The 21,951-nt window shown below is 46.8% G+C and overlaps 2 protein-coding genes across 2 annotated transcripts in view; one reads left to right on the forward strand and one right to left on the reverse strand.

Moving 5' to 3' along the window:
- NLRP2 (NLR family, pyrin domain containing 2) overlaps positions 1 to 14,295 on the forward strand; it is a 33,993-nt gene extending 19,698 nt beyond the window's left edge. Inside the window, exons 5-12 of the mRNA XM_012642992.1 lie at positions 6 to 259; positions 1,965 to 2,135; positions 3,647 to 3,811; positions 5,691 to 5,861; positions 6,186 to 6,356; positions 8,302 to 8,472; positions 11,736 to 11,906; positions 14,157 to 14,295. Coding sequence (XP_012498446.1) covers positions 6 to 259; positions 1,965 to 2,135; positions 3,647 to 3,811; positions 5,691 to 5,861; positions 6,186 to 6,356; positions 8,302 to 8,472; positions 11,736 to 11,906; positions 14,157 to 14,295 — 1,413 coding nt within the window. The remainder of the gene's footprint in view (positions 1 to 5; positions 260 to 1,964; positions 2,136 to 3,646; positions 3,812 to 5,690; positions 5,862 to 6,185; positions 6,357 to 8,301; positions 8,473 to 11,735; positions 11,907 to 14,156) is intronic.
- A 4,939-nt stretch (positions 14,296 to 19,234) lies between these two features.
- The window catches only part of GP6 (glycoprotein VI (platelet)), a 36,359-nt gene continuing 33,642 nt past the window's right edge, over positions 19,235 to 21,951 (reverse strand). The window contains exons 4-6 of the mRNA XM_012642993.1: positions 21,422 to 21,472; positions 19,970 to 20,020; positions 19,235 to 19,470 (exon numbers count right to left, since the gene is read on the reverse strand). Of these exons, the coding sequence (XP_012498447.1) occupies positions 19,235 to 19,470; positions 19,970 to 20,020; positions 21,422 to 21,472 (338 nt within the window). The remainder of the gene's footprint in view (positions 19,471 to 19,969; positions 20,021 to 21,421; positions 21,473 to 21,951) is intronic.

Raw genomic sequence — 21,951 nt, forward strand, 5'->3', positions numbered from 1 at the left:
ATGAGAATAAACCCTTCTCGGAGACGGACACGAAGGAGTTTCTGTACTGCCTCTACGAGTCTCAGGACGAGGGGCTGGTGAAGGACGCCATGGCCCCCTTCAAGGAAATATCCCTGCACTTGAGAAATAAAATGGACATGGTGCACTCTTCATTCTGCCTCAAGCATTGTCAAAACCTGCAGAAAATCTGGCTGCATGTAGCAAAGGGGGTGTTCCTGGAGAGTGGTCCTGCGTCGGAACCGCACGCTCAGCTTGAGAGGTAAGAACTCGGTTTACTCTCCTAGTTCCCACCATCAGTAAAACCAGAGGCATAACCGAGTCCCAAAGCAGTGAGGGGTGCCCTAGAGGGGAGAAAATCTAAGTTTTGTATGATTTTTTTTTTCTATATTAAATCATAAAATGTCTATTTTGTGCAGAGTTGATTGAGTAGCAAGTTTTGCCAATGAAGCTGCTTGCTTCATTTCTTCTCCAGGCTGCTTCGAATGTTAGGAAGATATTTATTGACTCAAATTACATTACCCTTCCATATAGTGCCTTGATAAGAGCATCCCAGAAACGTGGTCATATACAGCAAGTCCTCATTTAATGTCATTAATAGGTTCTAAAAAACTTTGACTTCAAGCAAAACGATGTATAATTAAACCAATTTTTTTTCTCATCAACCTTATAACAAAACAAGGTTATTCTGGAACCTGCTGTATGCCGTTTTGCTTAAAGTTGCAGTTTCCAAGAACCTATCCATGACATCAAGGTCTTGCCATACAATCTCTTGCCGCTCTGCAGGAGGAAGGCCAGTTGGTCCTCAGAAGAGAGTTACCTGAGTGACCAATATTGAAGGGGTAGAAAGGGGAGAGGCAGGGTTGAAAGTCACATGTTGATCGTTGGTCCAGATGAAACGTCAGCTCTGAAACAGACTGCCTTGATTTGAAATCAGCTTAGCTCAATTACATGCTGAGAGGTAGAAGGTAGTAGGAAGTGAGCATCGATGTTGAAATTGAATAGCCTGACTTGGATTTCTGTCTGCTACTCGCTGTGTGATGTGGGGCAAGTTGGATACTTTCTGTGCCTTCATTTCATGTCTTTAAGCAACCGGAAGTCCCTACTTCAGAGTAGGTGCATTTTCAGTGTATCTAATTCTAAAGTTCTTCAAAGTGCTTGGCATAAAAGAGCTTACCTACCAGCTGCTTCTTTCAATTTTACTTTGCTCGTTATTGTATTTAGCTTATTGAGTTACTTTTATTCCTTGACCATTAGTACTTTTTCTTCCATGAAAACCTTCAGATATTAGACTACTCCCTCGGTTCCACTGTGTCCCCTGGTCAATAACAAAATATCCATTAACTTTCTGACACTTCGTGGTTTTCAGGTAACCTCACCATTTTCTTAAAAATCAGAATACTTTTTTTTGTAATTACAAAGATACCACACATAAATAGAAAAATTAAAGCAATGTTGAAAAATGTAAACAAACCATGGCACCCACCAATCCTTTCCCCCAGAGGCAACCACTAGAAGAAAACATACTTTTCTTTGAAAAGTCTGAGTGTATGAGCATGTAACTACCTAAAGGTTATGTTTTCTCAAGTTTTTGCAGATACCATTTTAGGTCAACAACTATCATTGCAAAGTAGCTTGAGAAATGGCCAAATATTATGTATATGGATACACCATGAAGTACTCAAATATCTCTCATTGATATACTTATTATTATCAATCTTTTATCAATGACGTATTTAGAATTTTAACTTATTCTTACCCTCTATTGGATTGCTGTGTAAGGAGTATAAATTCTTCCTCCAGTGATACTTACTTAGGTGATAAGTTGCCTGATAGTGGCACTGAATGATTAAATCATCCAACTTTTGGAGTTATGCTTATTTATTAGGGGTGGATGCCCAGAGAAACCCATGTACTTCACCACGATGGAAAATCTTGGTTCAATAACCTCCTTCTCTTCCCTGTAGATCCCAGGATGATCAACACATAATTCCTTTCTGGAGAGACCTTTGCTCCATGTTTGGCTCAAATATGAATCTGAAATTTCTGAAGATCAGTGAAAGTTTCCTTAGTACCTCATCAGTGCAGCTTCTTTGTCAAGAAATAGTTTCTACCACCTGTTATCTCCAGAAAGTGGTGTAAGTAGAGACCAATCCCTAGATTAAAATCCCCAGGGCATGACTGGGTTTCTTACATTTTTAATATTGGAGCAATATTCAAATTCCTGTCCCAGACCCCAACCAGGTGCTCAAGACACAAGGAATTGAGAGAATCCTTCCTAGTCTTAAATTTGTCTAGTGGGATAATCACAGGAAGTATTTTTAACACGCCATGAAATATAGTTTGGATGAAGAACATCAAGATCCTGGGGAAATTCTTCATCCTATCATGATGACGACAGGGCTCTATGCAGGGCAGGATTTCTCACCCTCTGTCGACATTTGGGGCTGTGTATCTCTGTGTGTTGAGGGGGGGGATCCAGTGCATGGTAGGACAGTGAGCAGCATCCCTGGCTGCTGCCCACCAGACGCCAGCTGCACCTCCTCCCCCAGGTGCGACAACCAACAATGTCTCCAGACATTGCCAAGTGTCCCCGCGGGGTCCAAAATCACCCCTGGCTGAGATCCACTGATGCAGAGAGATGGAGAGCAGGTTGAGACATGCCTAAGAACTGAGCATTAGAAGCCTCTTGGGCTGGACAGGTGTCTGTCTGGATTATGACCAAAAATGTCATTGAATGAAGTTGGAAAGAAAGGGTAGAGCTAAGAAGCACCTGAAAAAGATAATTACATACTTACATTCAGAGCAAAGTGTGCTTGCATCCACCTAAGACAGCATTTCAGAGTCTTCCTGGAGCTAAGATTCCTTTGTGTGGATCATGTGCTTGGACAGCCCAGCAAGCCTACATCTGGGCTGGTGTCTGGTTGTGGGGGGTGGGCAAGGAGGCTAAACACAGTCTACTCAGCTAGGTTGACTTTGCTCTCAGTGAACATTCTCAGTTTCGTGGAGAGCTCTTGGGCTGCAAGCATCTTCTTTTGTATTTTTCTTAATGTAGAGAAATAAGAGCCCTTGCCCCACTAATGGTTACATTGGCCATGGGATCCTGATTCTAAATGCAAAGAGAATTCCTTAAAGTCAAACTATTCCACATGAAATAGCGTTCACAAAGGGCACCCATTGGTAACGCTTCAGGGAAAAGAAAGACAGTGGAGTTTCTAAAGGGACATTTTGTCCTGGCGTACAAAGCTTCACTTTTGCAAGATGGATAAGTTCTGGAGACGTGACAGACAGCAGTGTGAATATAATTCTCAACACTGTATCGTACACTTAAAATTTGCTAAGAGGGTAGATCTTAAGTATTCTCACCACACACACAAAAAGGAAATAGTAGCTATGCAAGATGAATGTCAATTAGCATGATTGTGGCAATTATTTTACAAGGCATACATATATCAAAACATTAAGTCAAATACCTTAAATATATACAATTTTTATTTGTCAATAATACCTCAGGAAAGATGGGGGAGAATTTAAACATGGGAAAAAATAGTTTCTAAGGTTTAACTATATCGAGCCCTTTGTTTCTGTTTGTGCACAGTATGAGTATAGAAAGATACTCGAGACATCACTTTTGTTTTCTTTTCTCTAGCCTCAAAGACATTTCCCCAGCTGATTTTTGTCAGAACTTCTGCCTCGCTTTACGTCGTCACAAGACTCTAACACATCTGACCCTTCAAGGCAATAACCAGAATGACACGCTTCCCTCATTGTGTGAAATCCTGAGACACCCAAAATGTAACCTGCAATATCTCAGGTATCTCTCTCCATCACTAAAAACCCTCATCATACAAACAGCTGCCACAAGCCTACACAGCAATTTTGTGTAAATTGGAAAAAGTCTATTTTGACTGGGCCCAGTACTACTCAAGGCAGATGGCTCAAGACAGACCATGGGCTAGAATTCAGCTTCCATTTGCCTTAAGCAGCGGACAACCTGGACAACCATACATAAGGGTCTTGAGTCCAAAGAAGCTCACAGAATCTTGGCATCATCCTCTCTGAGATCCTTTGTTTGTGGTTCATGCTTCTCCTTTGTCATGATTCAGAATACCAGCTACTTTTTTCAGACAAGGACCCTTCAGGAGATCAAGCTGTTCCTCTCTGTCAGTGCTCTGGTTTGAGAGATCTCCCCTTGGGAAGCTGTCCACCTGGTGGCTCGAGTGATGATCACCGTCACCCGTCACGGGGTTCCACAGATCCTCACTCGAACCACTTGAGTAGTAGCAGGAACACAGTTCTTAACTAGGTCCTTTCATCAGTAAGATGGGATAATATACATATCCCGAGAATTTGAGGATTGGGCAAAACCAGTCCAAGCACATCTGCATTCAATAATCTTTACTATTGTTACTAACCATTACAAATGACCCACTCTTCCTTTTCCTGTGAATTTTTTTTTTTTTTTTTTTTTAAGACAGAGTCTCGCTCCGTTGCCGGGGCTAGAGTGCCATGGCGTCAGCCTTGCTCACAGCAACCTCAAACTCCTGGGCTCCAACGATCCTCCTGCCTCAGCCTCCAAGTAGCTAGGACTACAGGCATGCGCCACCATGCCCAACTAATTTTTTCTATGTATATTTTAGTTGTCCAGCTAATTTCTATTTTTTTTATTAGAGACGCGGTCTCGCTCTTGCTCAGGCTGGGTCTCGAACTCCTGAGCTCAAACGATCCACCTCCCTCAGCCTCCCAGAGTGCTAGAATTACAGGCGTGACCCATTACACCTGGCCTTCCTGTGAATATTAACCAGGAAAACCAGGATTATTTGACTTGAAGATTTGGGTCACTTAATTAGTTTCTCAATGAATAGATGGATACACAACATGGAAGGAGACTCCATATAAATTCAGGTTTTTGGGGGAACGCTATTAACATTCTGCTTCGTGTTTCAGTTTTCCAGTTAAAAGTCTCCCTCTGTTGTAAGTTAGGCTCTAAAAGAATGGCTTTTAGCTGAATTTCAGTGAGTTTTAGCTATGTAGCACATATTCTACTTGGCATTTCTTGTGGATTATCAACTTTCTTCAACACTCAAAGGTATGACTTGTATTTCCAACTTAAAGATGGAGGAAATGAGGCTTCGTGAAGCTAAGTAGCTAGACCACGTTACACATACAGTAAATGGAAGAACCAGGGTTACAAAAGACCTCTAGAGGCCACAATGACATGTATGTTTCAGTGAAGTTCCTTTTGCTCGTAACAGTCTTTTAGGAATAGAATGTGGGTGCCGGCTTTATGATGGGCTCTGTTGACTGGACTTATGAATAAGTAGTTCTCAACATGAGGTCGCCAGGCCAGCATCACCTGGGAACTTGTTAAAATTCAAATTCTTGGGTCCCATCCCAGATCTTCTGAATCAAATTCCAGAGATAAGGCCTGTGAATTTGTGTTAATACATCTACCAGGTGAACACAGAACACCTCAAAACATAGACCAATGGCCTCTGCACCCAGGGTTTCTGACTCGGAATGACTGAGGTTTTGTGCTTCCAGCTGGTTCCAAGGACCACACTTTGACAACCACAGTTCCCAATAATTCAAGCCAGGGTGTAACATAATGAGCAAGAGATAAAACCGACAGCCATTCTTTGGGGTTGTGGTGTTCGGATTCTCAAGAATGACCTGTTCCCATTCTCCCACAGGCTGGTGTCCTGCTCTGCTACCCCTCAGCAATGGGCCGGTCTCTCCTCCGCCCTGGAAGCCAACGAGTCCCTGACGTGCCTGATCCTCTCGGCCAACAAGCTCATGGATGAAGGCGTCAAGTTGCTGCACACAACTTTGAGACACCCGAAGTCCGTCCTGCAGAAGCTGTCGTAAGTCTCTTCTCTCCATGAAGAGTCTCCGTTTTAGATCCGGGGCATGATGAGAAGAGAAATGGTCACCCCCTCCTTGCTGAGCAGCCCAGATGGAACCTCCTATCGATAGACACTTGGCCCCCGTTTTCAGACCCAGGCGGTTGACTCATGAATCTAGGTCTTCTCTCATTCCTGTTCCTTCATATGTGATCACTAGCACGTGACCGGGAGGGCGGGGAATTAACAAGAAGGGCTTTAGGACGCCAGCACTTGGAGACAGCCGAGAAGGCTGGACTTGGGAAATGTTCTCACCGTCTTACCGTTTGCGTGATCCTTTTGCAGGTTGGAAAACTGTCACCTTACAGAAGCCTGTTGCAAGAACCTCGCTTCTGCTTTGATTATCAGCCAGAGGCTAACACACCTGTGCTTGGCCGAGAACACCCTTGGGGACAGAGGGGTGGAGATTCTGTGCGAGGGCTTGCGTTACCCCGAGTGTAAACTGCAGATCCTGGTGTAAGTCCCTGTCGCCTGCCTGTATGTGACAGAGTATTTGTGCACACGTACCCCGGGATTCAAGTAGGACAGTGACGGGGACAACTAGTAACTTCTCTACATACCCCACGCGTGACACTAATGGTTACAACTGGCGAGACCCGGGGAGAGGGTGACAGAACAAAATATAAGAAGTGGTGTTAATATTCTATAGGGATAGCTGGTTTCCAGGTCTGATTTTTAAACTGTGTGCTTAGAACTACATAATACAAACTGCACGCAATTGGGTGTCGATGGGCCTTATTTGCCGAGCTCCATATAATCTGACTGTTAATTCTAAAATCACAGGACAGATTTTCAGAAAAGAAGGGGGCTACGCCAGCTGTTTCTGTTCAGAGACTCTATTTAGTGTTAACATCTCTGGGTGTTCTTTCTGTCTATAAAGTCACCTCCAAGAGTAAGAAACTTTGAACTTTTCCTGTAAACTAGTTTTAATCTAGAATATGCCTTAAGGCACCCAGTGTCTGAAAACTACTCGCTTACTTAAACTTAATGAAGTATTTGGTTCAGGGTTGGAGATAGGTAGGAGGAAAGGGTTCTTCCCTCTCCAAATTTCTAAGCACCCCCCCCCAAACACTCAAATATAAAGTTCCATAGGCAAATAAGATGCCACCCACCCCCTAGCCCTATCTTCCAATTAAAGTCTAATTGTATTAGAAGTTGCTACCATTCAAGATATCTAAACACAGAAAAAAAATGGTTTATTAAGTATCTAATAGGTACCAGGCACTATGCTAAGATCTTGCCAAAGATGATTTCATTTAATCTTCATAGCCTTTTAAGATACACACTCATGTCTCCCAGTTTACAGGTGAGAAAACTGAGGTTCAGCCACCCAACCCCCCAGGTGTACATCACTGTAGAAAGTACGACTCCCAGAAAATACAGGTCGAGTCCTTTCTACCTCAACTCAGGTTGTTTCATCGATGCCCCCATTTCGCTAAGTTGTCAAAACTTGATTTTAGTCTTACTGGGACCTTCCTCTGCCACCCCACAGTCATGGCAGTTTTGATAAATTTACAAATTGCCAAGCCATGGGGCGCATCTTCATTCCTCTCCATCCATATGGGCCACCCTCAAATCTGTCATCATTTTCACTGTCTAGGTCCTATGGCCCTTGGCTGCTGTGCCTTGCTTGGGACATTATGATATCATTTTATTACAATATAATTAAGTTCAGAATTCTAGTAAGACCGAAGAAAGCAAAAAAAAAAAAAAAAAACAAAGCTAAGGTGAAATATCACTGATATTCTGTATTGATTAATACTGGGATGTAGTACCAGATAGGCCTGAATCGGAGCTAGTGTCCTCCACCTCTAAGATGCTACCTTTTCTAGCAACTGAATTTAGGAAATATAATTGATCACTTCCCCTAGTAGAAGGCGGCAGGGGGTTGGCAGTCAGAAGTGGTCACCACCGGCCTGGAATCAAGGTGTCAGTAGAATTGTGTTCCTCCTGGAGGCTCCAGGAGAGAAAACCTTCCCAGCTTCCACTGGCCACCTGCATTCCTTGGCCCATGGCCCCTTCATCAGCCTCGCGACCAATAGTGTAGCATCTTCCAATGTCCTCTGACCCCTTTGTCGTGTCTTCTCCTGCAAACTTTGACCGTTTCGTCTCCCTCTTGTAAGGATCCGTGTGACTGCGTTGGACCCACCCGCACCGTGCAGCATAATCTCCCCACCTAAACGTCCCTGAATCACATCTTCAAAGTGCTTTTTGCCATGTCCACGGGTCCAGGAATTAGGGCTCAGACTTCTCTAGGAGGCCATTACTCTGTCTACCGCACCACCCCATGGTGTGGTCTCTAAGTGTGTCTAAAACCCACGGCTGGATCGTGGTTTGGTGTGTGGCAGCAGCCAGGACTGACGGGGCTGTCTTATTTTCCCTTCCTGGCACCGCTTCCTAGGCTGTGGCACTGCAACATAACCGACAATGGCTGCAAACACCTCTCGAAGGTGATCGAACAACAATCAAGCCTGACACATTTGGATCTGGGGCTGAATCACGTTGGAATTACCGGACTGAGGTCTCTGTGTGAGGCTTTGAAGGAGCCACTGTGTAACTTGAGATGTCTGTGGTGAGTGGTGCTTGCTTGAACGTTTTTTTTTTTTTTTTCCCATCATATTATGGGGGTACAGATGTTTAGGTTATGTATGTTGCCCTTGCCCCGCCTCCCCCCTAAGTCCGAGTTTCAAATATGTCCATCCTTCGGGCGGTGCATTGCACTCTTTGTGTATGCATATACCCGTCCCCTCCTCCCTCCTCCCCCATCCCCCTTGCCCAACATCCAATAGATGTTAGTCTTATATGTGCACTTATGTGTTGATCAGTTAATACCAATTCGATGGTGAGCTTTTTTAATCTAGGCCTGAAATGAAATATCGGTATGGTAGATCCCTCCAGCATTTAAAGTCTATTGAGTGTTTTAAAAATCCATTCGGATGGTTGAAGGAATAGGCTCTAGTCTGTGACATCCAAAGGCCACCCATGGAAAGTTTTAAGGATGCAATACCTCAGGCCATGGAGAAGCAGCCGCTGCTGCCCAACCCCCAACACTCAAAGAGGTAGGAATTAGACATTGCACCAGAACACGTCGGCCCATGAGCAGGTGAGTGGGTGCCACTCGGTTCCGTCTTACAAATCTCACGAGAATTAGGTACCGTCAATCAGATGCACCTGAATCTGGAATCCTACCTGTAAGGAACTTAAAAGATAATTAAATTGCACATATAAGTGAGATGATGTGGTATTTATGTGCCTGGCTTGTGTCACCCAGCATAATGTCCTCCAGCTTCATCCATGTTGATGCAGACGGCAGAATCGCCTTTTATGGCTGAGGAATGTTCCAGTGTATGAATAGACCACATTGCTTTATCCATTCCTCTGCTGAGAGACACTTGCATGGTTTCCATATCTGGGCTATTGTGAATAATATTGCAATGAAAATGAGGGAATCTAAAAAAGTTGAACTCAGATTAATAGAAGCGGAGAGTAGAATGGTGGTTTCCGGGGACTGAGGGGCAGGGAAGTGAGGAGATGTTGGTCAAAGGGTATAAACTTTCAGTTATAAAATGAACAAGTTCGGGGGATCTAATATACGGTATTGGTGGTGATGGACGTGCTGATTATGGCGATCATTGCACAGTGTGCAGGTGTCTCAAATCATCACGTTCTACACCTTGAATATTTGCAATCTTTGTCAAATATTTTAAAAGAAAAGCAATTAGTTTTCTGGCCTCTACAGTACAAGAAGGTATAGTGAAGTCGTAGTGTTTAACCCTACTTCATAACAGAAATGCTTGGAGTTTTGAAAATCCTGGTGCCCGGGCCACACCTAAATCAGGTCTCTAGAAGTGAGACTCAGGCATCAGTATTTTTTAAAATTTTTAATTGACACATAATTTTATTTATGGCATACAATATGTGTTGATATATGTACACATTGTGGAAGGTTAAGTCAAGCTAATTAACATATATAGCCTCACTCTTCTGTAGTGAGAACACTTAAATCTACTCTCAGCAATTTTCGAGTATGCTATATATCATCGTTAACGGTAGTCACAAGAATGGATGATAGATCTCTTAAATATATTCCTTCTGTCAAACTGAAATTTTGTATCCTTTGACCCACATCTGCCCAATTTCTCTACCCCCAGCCTCTTGAAACCACCACTCTACTCAGTTTGACTTTTTTAGATTTTGTATATAAGTGAGATCACCAAGTATTTGTCTTTCTGTGCCTGGCTTATTTCACTCAGCATAATATCCTCCAGCTTCATTCACATTGTTGCAAATGGAAATATTTCCTTTTTTAAGGCTGAATAATGTTTTATCGTATATATGCACCACACTTTCTTTATCTGTTCATCCATTGATGGACACTTAGGTTGATTGAGTATCTTGGGTATTGTGAATAGTGCTGCAATCTGGCGTCAGTATCTTAAAGCTCCAGCATGAGGCAGTATATGGTGAGGATGCCAAGTGTGCAGATCCCTGGGCTCACAGGCAGGGAACCACTGGTTGCTACTGTTCATGGTCTGTACCTACTTGCAGGTGAACAGACACAGCTGGGGTAGGGAAGGATGGCCACCCTTTATGTGGCCAGCTATAACTTGCTGGCAGTAGTCTCAGTTACACATTCTAGGAAATAGGGTTAGTTGATTCCATTGCAAAAGGTGATTATGATAGTGAAATGTGTATGCGTGTTACTCAAGTATGTGCCAGGCCGTATGCTAAGTGTTAGGTGTTATGTTTGGCCTATTCAGGATCCTGGAGGAAACCTAACTATGATATATTCCCTGATCTCGTGTGTGTGCATATGTTTGTGTGTATGTCTGTGCACGTATAGGCATAGCCCTTGAACATTCATGTGTCCCTTGTATATGTCTTCTGCCCACGTGACAGTTAGGTTTCCTCCCTTTTTTTGTTTGATTGATTGATTGAGACAGAGTCTCGCTCTGTCACCTGGGCTAGAGCGCTATGGCATCAGTCTAGCTCACAGTAACCTCAAACTCCTGGGCTCAAGCGATCCTCCTGTTTCAGCCCCCTGAGTAGCTAGGACTACAAGCGCGCGCCACCACACCAACCCAGTTATTCTATTTTTAGTAGAAAATAAATTTTCTTGGTCTCGCTCTTCCTCAGGCTGGTCTTGAACTCCTGACCTCAAGGGATCCTCCCTCCTCGGCCTCCCAGAGTGAAAGGATTACAGGCGTGAGCCACCACGCCCAGCCCATCTCCATACTGCTTTTATCCAACATCAAATTTTATACCTCTCCTTAGAATTCTGATAGGCAGAATTTAGATGCTTGTCTGAAACTGATCTTTTATCCACCAAAAACAGTGGTAGGAATTCTATCTCAAAACAAACTACTTACAATGGCCAAAGGGTCTTATGTGAGCTGCCCCCTTTTTGCCCGTGACCTCAGCTCTTACAATGCACCCCCACCCACCCCGTGGCTTACTCTCATGCTGGCTGCCTTGATCGTCTATTAATTTACAGGATAACCATATGCAACCTCAGGGCCTTTGCACAAGCTACTTCTCTGCCTGGAGAGCTGCTGTTCCAGATCTCTGTGGTTCATGCTCTTCACCTCTCAAATTGCCTTCGACCATTGCATTGCAGTTAGAACCCCTGGCTACTCCGTTTGTCCTTTGTCCCTTGTCCCTCACTTCTATATGGCACCAGACACTCATTATTCTCCTATCAGCAGATGAGCTCTGAGGGGAAAGGCTGTGTTGCTCATGTAGATCCCCAACACCCAAGAGTGTGCCCAGCATATGGGACGGTATCCGTCAGCATTGGTTGAATTAATGAGTTGAATTCTGTGTTTTGCCAACAAGGTTGTGGGGTTGTTCCATCACCCGCTTCAGCTGCGAAGACCTCTCCGCTGCCCTCGGCAGCAACCGAAGCCTGATCACTCTGGACTTGGGCCAGAATTCCTTGGGGTTTAATGGGGTGAAGATGCTGTGTGAAGCCTTGAAACGTCAAAATTGCCCCCTCCAGACACTCAGGTATGGTCCTTCTACTCTCCAGCATGTCTCCTCTGTGACAGTAGGTTTTGGGGGAGCACAGACGGCAGGCATTTGTCACAGGCATGGCCACTAACATTCAGCTTTCATGCACTGGTGCTTGGTGGCCAGGCGATTCGCCTGTTCGCTGCCTCTGTTGCTTTGGTGGATAAGGTAAGTCAAGGAATGCGACCAACACTCAGTCTGAAACCAGGAAGCTGGATTTATAGCCTAACTGGGGGAGAGCTGTGGTGGTTGGCCACTTGTTAGGGAAATCAAATTGCAGATCTCAGAGGGCGCTTTTGGAAAGAGGGCTGGTACGTCGACGTCAGCCTTGGAAGCATGTTCTCTGGAGTGACTCTTCTGTCTGAGAGTGGTCTGGGGCAGTAGAAGCTATCGCCAACTGTCTCTTGTACACTTGCTCATTGGAGCAAGTTGTCATTGGGTCCTGTTTGCTTGTTACTATGGCAGCAAAGAACCACACCCCCTTCCTAGGAGTATGGGAACTTTTTGACATTTTCTGACGCAACATAGTCTACTGGTAGCTTAAAATCACAATTATGTAGAGAAGTAGAAGACACATAGATTATATATTTAATATGAATCCTTTTAGAGACAGAGTCTCGTTCCATTGCCTGGGCTAGAGTGCTGTGGCGTCAGCCCAGCTCACAGCAACCTCCAACTCCTGGGCTCAAACGATCCTCCTGCCTCAGCCTCCTGAGTAGCTGGGACTATAGGCGTGAGCCACCACGCCTGGCTTATTGTTCTATTTTTAGCAGAGACAGGGTCTTGCTCTTGCTCAGGCTGGTCTCGAACTCCTGACCGCAAGCAATCCTCCCGCCTCGGCCTCCCAGAGTGCTAGGATGACAGGCGTGAGCCACCGCGCCCAGCCTTAACATGAACCTCAGCCCTAAGTTACCTTGTGAGTCAAAAGAAGGAATGTGTGGATGCTAAAGTCTTGTTTTTTTCTTTTCCTAGCCCTTTTGTTATAAGTTAGCCCTCCCACCTTAGATAATATTGATGAGTTTTAATCATGACATAAGGCCCCCAACAAAGACAACAGTGGGGGTGTTTCTTTGGACCAGCCGGTCAGACATTCTTTCCTGGGTCTTTGAGTTTCAAGATCAGTGATTCAAGGTGCGGGCTTCTGCCTGGATCCTAGATCCTAGAAAGGTATAATGCCTCAGCCCTGACCCTTCTATAATTGAGTTTTTATCTCTCTGATGCTGTCGGATACCCCATAGCCTTCTAATATGCCCTTCTAAGTTACCTGAAGTCACTGTCTCTTACTTGCAGCCAAAGAACCCTAATGTCACGCCTCATGTGGTCCTTCACACCCCATTTCTGATTCCTTCCACAATTTTGGCCCCACATGGATTTGGCCATGGGGACTGTTTTTGTTCCTCTACCACAGGCTGGCCAACCTCCAACAGTCCTGAATCAACACAATTACACTCAACCTTGGAGGATCATGTTTAAAACATTTTGAAGCTAGTTGACCTTTATCTTATCCAAAGTTATTAGTATTTTAGTCACCTACAACACATCCACTCAAGCTGGCTTAAGGTTGCATTGGGTGTATGTGAATCTCAAACAACAAAAACTGATACCAAAAGCCAAGACTGCAATGCTAACAAGAAACATGGAAACCAATATCCTTGGTCTGTCATCTTCATACATATTTTGATGTAGTGATTCCCTCTCCCCTCCCTTTCCTGCCCTCCATTTCCACATACACAAGGCTAAATATAATTACCACAAAACCCTAAAAACGAGGCCACCATCATCACAGGCCAAATAACAGGTGGTGGTAGTCAGCTAGTATCTTGTAGCCAAGGAGGTGGTGGGGACAAAGGCTGGCCTGGCTGGCTTGGTTCAAGATATAAATCTCGTCTGTGTAACTGGTACTCCTGTGTGCACCAAGCGGAAGTTGTCCACGTGGGCTGCGGAGCAGGTAGGCCGGTATTAGAGCGATGTCACAGATGGACCCATCACTTCCATCTCACTCCTCATACAGCGTGAAGATCATCCAGGTATCCCAAGCTACACAGCGGCTTTGTACCATGTCAGTGTAAACCTGGTATCTTTTTTCCCTATCAAATCAATATGGAACTCTACTTTGCAGCATAAAATAATCAAGAAAGGTGGCCCGTGTTCTGTGCATCCTTAACACGTGAGCCTTTCAGGCACTGGGGAACTTGAAATGGATCTCCTTGAAGCAACAAGCAACCTTTCCCCCACCTTGTCCCCCAGGTTGAAAATAGAGCGATATGATGCTCCGATGCAGAAGCTGCTGGAGGAAATGAAAGAAAGCAACCCACAGCTGACCATTGAAGACGACAGGTACGATCCCAGGAAGAAAAGACCTTCTTCTCGCTACTTCGTTCTCTGAATCCCCTGCAGTCGCGCCTTCGCCGGTGAAGTCGGGTCCTCGAGGTATTGACGGAAATGGATCTTCGAGGTTTTCCTGTGGAGCCGCCTCAGGGACAAGCCGGTTGCTGGGCTAGATGTCACTTCCCCTTGGTTCTGCCTGCACACGTCCCTTCACCCTGTAGATGTTAGAGAAATGTCTGCCACAGGTCTATCGAGGGAAATAAAGGTGAAAGCATTCATGAAGGAAGCTGGATGTATTGACGGGTTCTGACAAAAATTAGAGAACACATAGCTTATTAGGGGAGAACCGATCCCAGGGAAAAAAGCGACAAGTGTTTTGCACTGATTTCTGATGCCCTTCCAGTCTGTGCTCGGTGCTGGCAGTTCTCGGCCTGCATGGTTGGCTGTGTGCGGAGCCTTCCTCGCCAGAGTACTTCTCACTAACCATACAGTATTTTGGACTCTTAGGTGCTTCCAGGTAGCTCATACATGACCCTGTCGTTGCTCTGATTAGCTTCAGATCCAACTTACAGAAAACATAACTTCATGGCATGTACAGCCCTTCCCCATAGAGTCCAGTGGTTTCTTGTGACGTGCAGAGTCCCCAAATGCACTAAGGCAGCGGTGCCGGCCGTACCCTGTGAGAAGGCTAAACAAGGGGCTATTTGTGAACTCTGAGGTTCAGGGTAACAATTCCAATGCTGCTGTCTGTATATACAGGGATGAGCAAATAAACAGGGTAGGGGGGAAAATAACAGAAAAAATTACATTTTATTAATGCTCAAGCATTTTTGTAAAGCTAATGCAATGTGTAATTTAAGCAATGCTTACATAAGCATTAATAAAAAGTAATTACTGTTTTCAACTTAACTATTAAAATTCAACAATTCTTCTAATCTTCCTACTTTCTCCATCAGGGCCATCAGTTTAACACTCTCACCAATTAGACTAAGTTCCAGATGTTGCCTTTAAACCCCCTTCTACATGCCCCATCATTTCAGCAATGTCGCTGCGTGGAGCGTGGGCGTCTGGGGTTTGCTGTACCTGTCCTTCTGTTTCCAGTTCAAGGTCTCCTTGTTCAACCAGGCATAGGTCATTCCTAGCGCTTCCTCCTCAGGTTCCTGGAGGGGAGTGGCGGTCGGTAAAAGAAGAAAGGCACTAAGTTAAAACTAGAATGGAATTTCCATGTCTTCCAGCTAAGGGTTTCTCCTCCTCTGCACTACTGCCATTTGGAGCAGATAATTCCTTGTTGGGAAGGAGACTGTCCCGTACATTCATAGGGTGTTCAGTAGTATCCCTAGCCTCTGCCCGCTAGGTTCTAGCACCCCCCTCACAGTTACTGCAACCAAAAATGTCTCCGGGCATTTGAGGATATCTCCTGGGGTACACAATGCCCCTAGGTTGAGAAACACTGTAATCTAACGCAATCCCTCTCTTAAGAGAAGAAATTGAGTAACCTGGTTACATCAGTTTAGGGGCTCTGTATTGACATCCCAGTAGCCCGTGAAATGTAAACTTGTGCTCACAACTAAATTCACTGTCTTTCCCCAATGCATGTATTTCATCCTGAGTTCCAGCCACACACACCCACCCTCATGACCTACACGTAGTACTCAAGAGCTGAGACACTGGCATGAGGGTTCATGTGTGTCTGCATGGATTCGTATGTGTCAGGAGGTGAACAGGTACAGCTGTCCCTCTTTTCTTGGTACCTCCTTACCCAAGACCACTGGCCTCAGCTGTCACTGAATTCCGAAAATGTGGCCTGAGTCCCATAGCAACATCAGCACATGCCTGCTCCGGATCTGGTCTTGCTGATGAGCAGGAAGGAAGTATTCACTGTGGGTTCTTTACTAAGGTGTATGGAAAACCTTCCTTCACAATTCCACAACTGCCTCCATTTGCTGACGCTGCAATAGAGAGCCGTGTGCACCCCGTGGACCGGTTAGCCCGGGCGGTGGGCTTGGGAAGTGTTCCTGGACAGAAGTAAGAGCCAGGAGTCGAGGGAGTCTGACCCCTACACCACCCTCTGTGCCTCCAAACCTCACTTGCAGGCTTCTCTGGGCTAAGGTCACTCCCGTCCGCTAAGCCACGGTTCTCTCAATCCCCGGCTGTCCCAGAAGCACAGGCTATTCGGGTAAGAGGCCAGGTCATGGGAGCTCTCAAGGTGCCTGTTTACTGAACAGCAAGGCTCTAGCCTGAGTAGGTTGTGCCTTCTTTTTTGTGGTAAAATATACAAAACATAAACTCTACTGTTTTAACCATTTTTAAGTGTACAGTTCAGTGGCAATAAGTACATTCCCATTGTTACGCGACCGTCACCGCCGTCCATCTCCAGAACTTTTTCATCTTCCCAAACCGCAACCCTGTACCCATTAAACACTGACTCTCCACACACCCCAGCCCCTGGCAACCACCATTCCACTTTCTGTCTCTGAGTTTGACTATTCTAGGTACCTTATATGAGTGGAATCATACAATATTTGTTCTTTTGTGACTGACTTATTTCACTTAGCATGATGTCTTTGTCAAAGTCAAAACACAGAGACAAATCTCTAAATTTAAAACATTTTATGTGGGAAGCAAAATTGTGATCAGGGAATACACACAGACCAGGAGGTCTTCAGTATGTCCAAAGAGCAAGAAGGTTAGAGGTTTTATCCTTGAAAAAGAGAAATGGTACATGTTGCTCTTTGAGAAATTTCACTGGCACTACTAAAGTGCTGGGGGGTGGTTGGCAAGTTCTGACTGGTAAGTGATGATAGTGGGTAAAACTGTTCTTAGAGTCACAGCAGTTTTCAGTGGCTATTAGCTAAAACTCATCTCAGGTCACAGCAGGCAGTGCCTGGCTAGGCTTGCAGAGAATCATGTTCTTGGATCGATGTTATGTGCCCTGAGTGCCTTTTTTCCCTGGCTTCTTGACTCTGTTTTAGTTGGGTATGACACAAACGACCCAGTTCATATGATCAACTTTCACATCTTCAAGGTTCATCCATGTTGTGGCATGTTTCAGAATTATAAGACTGAATAATGTCTCGAGTCTCGAACTCCTGACCTCAAGCCATCCTCCTGCCTCGGCCTCACAGAGTGATAGGATTACAGGCATGAGCCACCGTGCCCGGCCCTGAATAATATTGTGCGTGTACACACACACACACACCACATTTTGTTTGTTCGTTCATTCATCAACGGGCAATCGAGTTGCTTTCACCATTTTGCTATTGTAAATAATAGTATGAACATGGATATACAAATATCTGGTCAAGTCCTTGCTCTCAGTTCTTTTGGGTATATGCCCAGAAGTGGAATTTCTGGATCATATGGTAATTCTATTTTTAACTTTTTGAAGAACGACCATATGGTTTTCCATAGTAGCTGCACCATTTTACGTTCCCACCCGCAAAGTGCTTAGGGTGGTGTTGCTTGATGCAAAGTCATTCTCCTGGGATTCATTAACCTCCAGCTTGGAAATCCCTTTGCTTCTCTGTGTCTGAGATGCTAGCTTATGGAACTGTGCCTAGAGAGAAGCTATTGCCTGGGGGAAGACAGCCTTCTCTACCTAGGTTTACAACGCCACGATGAAAATACTTTTTCTTCAGTATACTTATGGTTATCTTGTTCCTGATTCTTTGTGTTTGTTTCAATCCTTAGAAATTTCTAGGACCTCCCTTTTGTCCAAGTTGTCAGAAGCCTCACATTGAATGTGGGGGTCTACAGTTCTGCTATAAAATGACGTATGCATTCCTTAAAGTCAGCATGCCGGGTGACTACGGCCACACCCAGATGTCATCTTAGCTCACCTTCATGGTGACCCCCGGGGGGGGGGGAGTCACTTTCCAAGGTCAGGGGTCATCTCAGGGTTTGAGGTTCATTCTGACAGGAGCTGGAACCCCCTGTGCTTATGAGTCAGACGCACGGAGGACCGAGCTGCCCTCCGCCTGACAGCTGTGTCAGCAACAGAGAGGCTCCAGCCTGCGGCAGAGACAGCCCCACAACATATAGGGACTGGGGACCGTGACGGGGAAGCATTTCTGGTGTGATCCCACGTACTCCCTAGGAAAAATCACCCCACACAGAGACACGAGGGTATCAGGGAGCAGGGCTTCATTTTAATTTTTATTAAGGTGAAATTCACATAACATAAAATTGACCATTTTAAAGGGAACGCTTTGTTGACATTTAGCACAATACACTCCTAGTGTCGCACAACCGTCACCTCTGTCTAGCTCCAGAACATTTTCATCAGCCTAAAATAAACCCCGTGCTGATTAAGCAGTTATTCTTCACCCCTCTGCCTCCCTGGGCCTGGCAGCCGCCGTCTGCTTCCCCTCTCTAGGGATTCGCCTGCTCTGGCCATTAGGACAAGGTTCAGACTTTGGGCTCTTTTCCTAACGTGAAGGGAAGCCATCGCCATGCTGGTACAGTTGTCATTTTACACTCACAAAAGGGAATAGCATGACCAGCTGCCAGAAGGGACCAGGCCTGTTCCGAAAACCGAAAGATTTGCCCGACTGCAGCCTAAGGTGGGGTGAGGGTGCAGAGTAGGCGTGGGGATAACGGAGACGAGCACAGAGGGCCAAGGGGGAAGCATGGGAGGGTTTTGCACAGAGTTAGGGACAGAGTCAGCCGTGAGGAATGGGAATGTTGGTGATCAGTGTGGAAGCCACACGAGAGGGTGGAAGAAAGAGGCCAGTGTGGCCCAGTCGGGGACCCTAGATCCACGGTGTGCAAGACCGAGGAGATTTGGGCCTCCAGATTCCTGCCAGCCCCAGTGGGAGGATGTCCTTGGACAGAGGAACAAATAGACACCAACTCAACAACTGGATGGAGCCCCAAGAAGAGGCCCCATGGCCCCCCTTTCCATGGCGGTGGCCTCTGCCCTCCTCCCTCACGCTCCACACACTCCACACACATCTGCATCCATCTCTCAGGTCCGGCCATGCCTGGAGCACTGACGGCTATGGATGTAACCCCTGGTGACGAGCATCTGGTCGACCTCTCTCCGGACAGCCGTGTGATCTCTGGGTCTGGGGGAGGGGTGGGAGTGGCCTCTGCACCGCTCGGACCCTGTGCAGCAGGGGTCTCCTCCGCCTGTGCCAATCCTCTGCCAGAAGCCCCGCCAGGAGTATGAGGATCGCAGCACCAAGGCAAATCCGAGCCAGGTTGCCCTTGGTGTAGTGCAGCCGGGCAGGGGCTGGAGCAATGAGAGAAGGGGCAGGTGGTAAAAGCCCATCCCCAGAACCAAGTCCCGTCTGACACCCTATTACAGAGCAGATGCCAATCTCTTTCCTAGGGGTCCCTCCCTTCGCCACCAAGGGTCAGGGCTGGATGGCCCCAATCCTCTAACTAGCACCTCTCCCTGTGTCCCCTCACAGGCCTCCGATACAACCCCTCCCCAGACACAGACACTGCCTGGTTATCTGACCATTTGCAGAGGAGAAGACAGTTATCAGGGATGCAACAGACAGGGAATCTTTCTTTCTCTGACCCTTTGGAAAATCTCATCCTTCCCACCTGATCTTATCACGCAATTCTGAACTCCATATGCTGATAATCCGCCCCCATCCCCTTAATATTTCATACACCAGAACCCAAGATCACAGAGCTGTAGCCCTGCATAGGGAAAGGAGGCAGCTTTGGGTGAGGAGCCAGAGGCGAGAGCGGCACGGGTCTGGGAAGGACGACTTACTCACCGATTGGAGAGCCTGACTCCTCGGGACTGGAGGTGATATTCCTAGAAGTCTCTGGGAACCACAAAAGGCGACGTGTCAATAAATGGAACCCTCTCCCCTAGCCTGGTCACTGTCCCTACCCTGAACACACACAATTGGGAGGCAGAATTCCACGGCATTTAAGAAGAGCGTGAACTATAGCACCAGGCTGCCCAGATTGGAACCCCAAGTCCACCCCTTATTAGATGTGGGACATCTGGCAGGTGACAACATCTACAAGCCAATTTTCCCATCTGTCCAATGAAACTAATGGCATCAACATATCATAGGTTGGTGTGAAAATTAAAATAAAAACAATAGTAGTACAAACCACAGTGCTTGGTTTATAATCAGCACCCCACACACGCTAGCTCTCTTACTATTCCACAAGTATTTCCTGAAACTGGCGGGTACTCAGCCATGTGCTGGGCTATGGGGACCCAAATATTAACAAGACATGGTCCTTGTGGGGTTTCCACATTACTGGAGGAGACCAGGAAGTGATCACTTTAATATATTGTGAAAACTACTGTAATAGGTAGCCCTCAAGACACTCAGCGAGGTCGGAAGAAACCCCCGATCCACGCTGGTGGTCAGAAGAGGCTTCCCTGGGAGTTGAAGCCCTGGGGAATGGAAGGAAAGGCAAAGCGAGGGGTCTGGGTGCGGAGTCGGGGAGGATATGGAGCACCGGGAAGAGTCCGAAGCGACGCCGTGGGGCCCAGCGCAGCGTGAGGAGCGCAGGGAAGGTGGGCAGACACGACGGCAGGGGCCAAGAGAGATGGAATATCTAAGCCCATTGAACAGCAGGCCGAGGAACCCGCTGCATCCTGAGCGGGAAGTGGAGGGTCTTGAGCGGAGGGTGGGGAAGGATCCCACCGCAGTGTTGGAAAGAACCCTCTGGGATCAGAAGTCTAAAGCAAGCCAGAGTCCTGTGGGCCCAGTGGACATACCTAGCCTAGCCCCCGGGGATCTGTCACTGGCGTTCTGTCTGGAAGGAAACGGAGGCTTTCCAGGAAAAGCGAGGGGAAAGGAAACAGCCGTGCAAGCAAAGCGCGTGCGCAGAGGCCCGGGGCAGCGAGACGTACGTGTCACGGCACTTGTGGGCTGTGTGGGGCCGAAGCACACGCAGGCTCTACACGGAAACAGTGGGGACACGACTGAACACTTCGAGCCGGGTCGGAAGGGCCGGGGCTTTGCCCTGAGAGCGGCGTGTGGGGACTGGGCGGTCTTCCCGCCACGGCCTCGGCTCCGCCATCTTTAGAATGGCCACGTTACCCAGAATGCTCCTGTTCCCCAGCCTCGGCGCCGCCTCCGCCCCGCCCTCTGTCCTCGAATCCGGACTCGCTTGGGAAGAGCCCACAGGCCCAGATAATGGAAGAGAGAGTCCCACCCTCAAGCTGCACTCTGCCTAGCTCTAAGTGCCTGGCTACTCACCGGTTGGAGAGACTTTGCTCGAGGGTGAGACGTTCTGTTTCCTGGAGGCTTCTGGGAACCCCAGCAGGAGGGTTGTAAGGAAGAGAAATAATGTCAGGCCTTCCCAGCGGGTCCCCGCTCCCCACAGCCCTTGTGAGCTGTGCAGGCTCCCTGGGGCCCCCTTGCCTGTCACACACGGCGCAGACACCGAGGAAGCCAGTTCTCAGGCCCTGAGACTTATTTCCGTCCCTCAGTGGCTTGCTCAGAAGCGACCATCCACCCGATGGTGGACATCTGGGTTGTTTCCACTTTGGGGCTATTACGAACAGTGCTGTTGTGAACGTTCACGTACAAGTTTTTGTGTGAACGTAAGTTTTCAGCGTTCTTGGGTCCGTGCCCAGGAGCAGAATCCTGGGCCGTGCGGTCGCTCTATGTTTGCCTCCTCCAGGAACTGCCCCCTGTCGTCAAAGCGCCCGCACCGTCTCACACTCCCACGGTCGTGTAGGAGGGTTCCAGTTCCTCCGAATCCTCACCAACACTTGTTTCTGTCC

The sequence above is a fragment of the Propithecus coquereli genome, unplaced genomic scaffold (genome assembly GCF_000956105.1).
Source record: "Propithecus coquereli isolate 6110/MARCELLA unplaced genomic scaffold, Pcoq_1.0 Scaffold193, whole genome shotgun sequence".
NCBI lineage: Eukaryota > Metazoa > Chordata > Mammalia > Primates > Indriidae > Propithecus > Propithecus coquereli.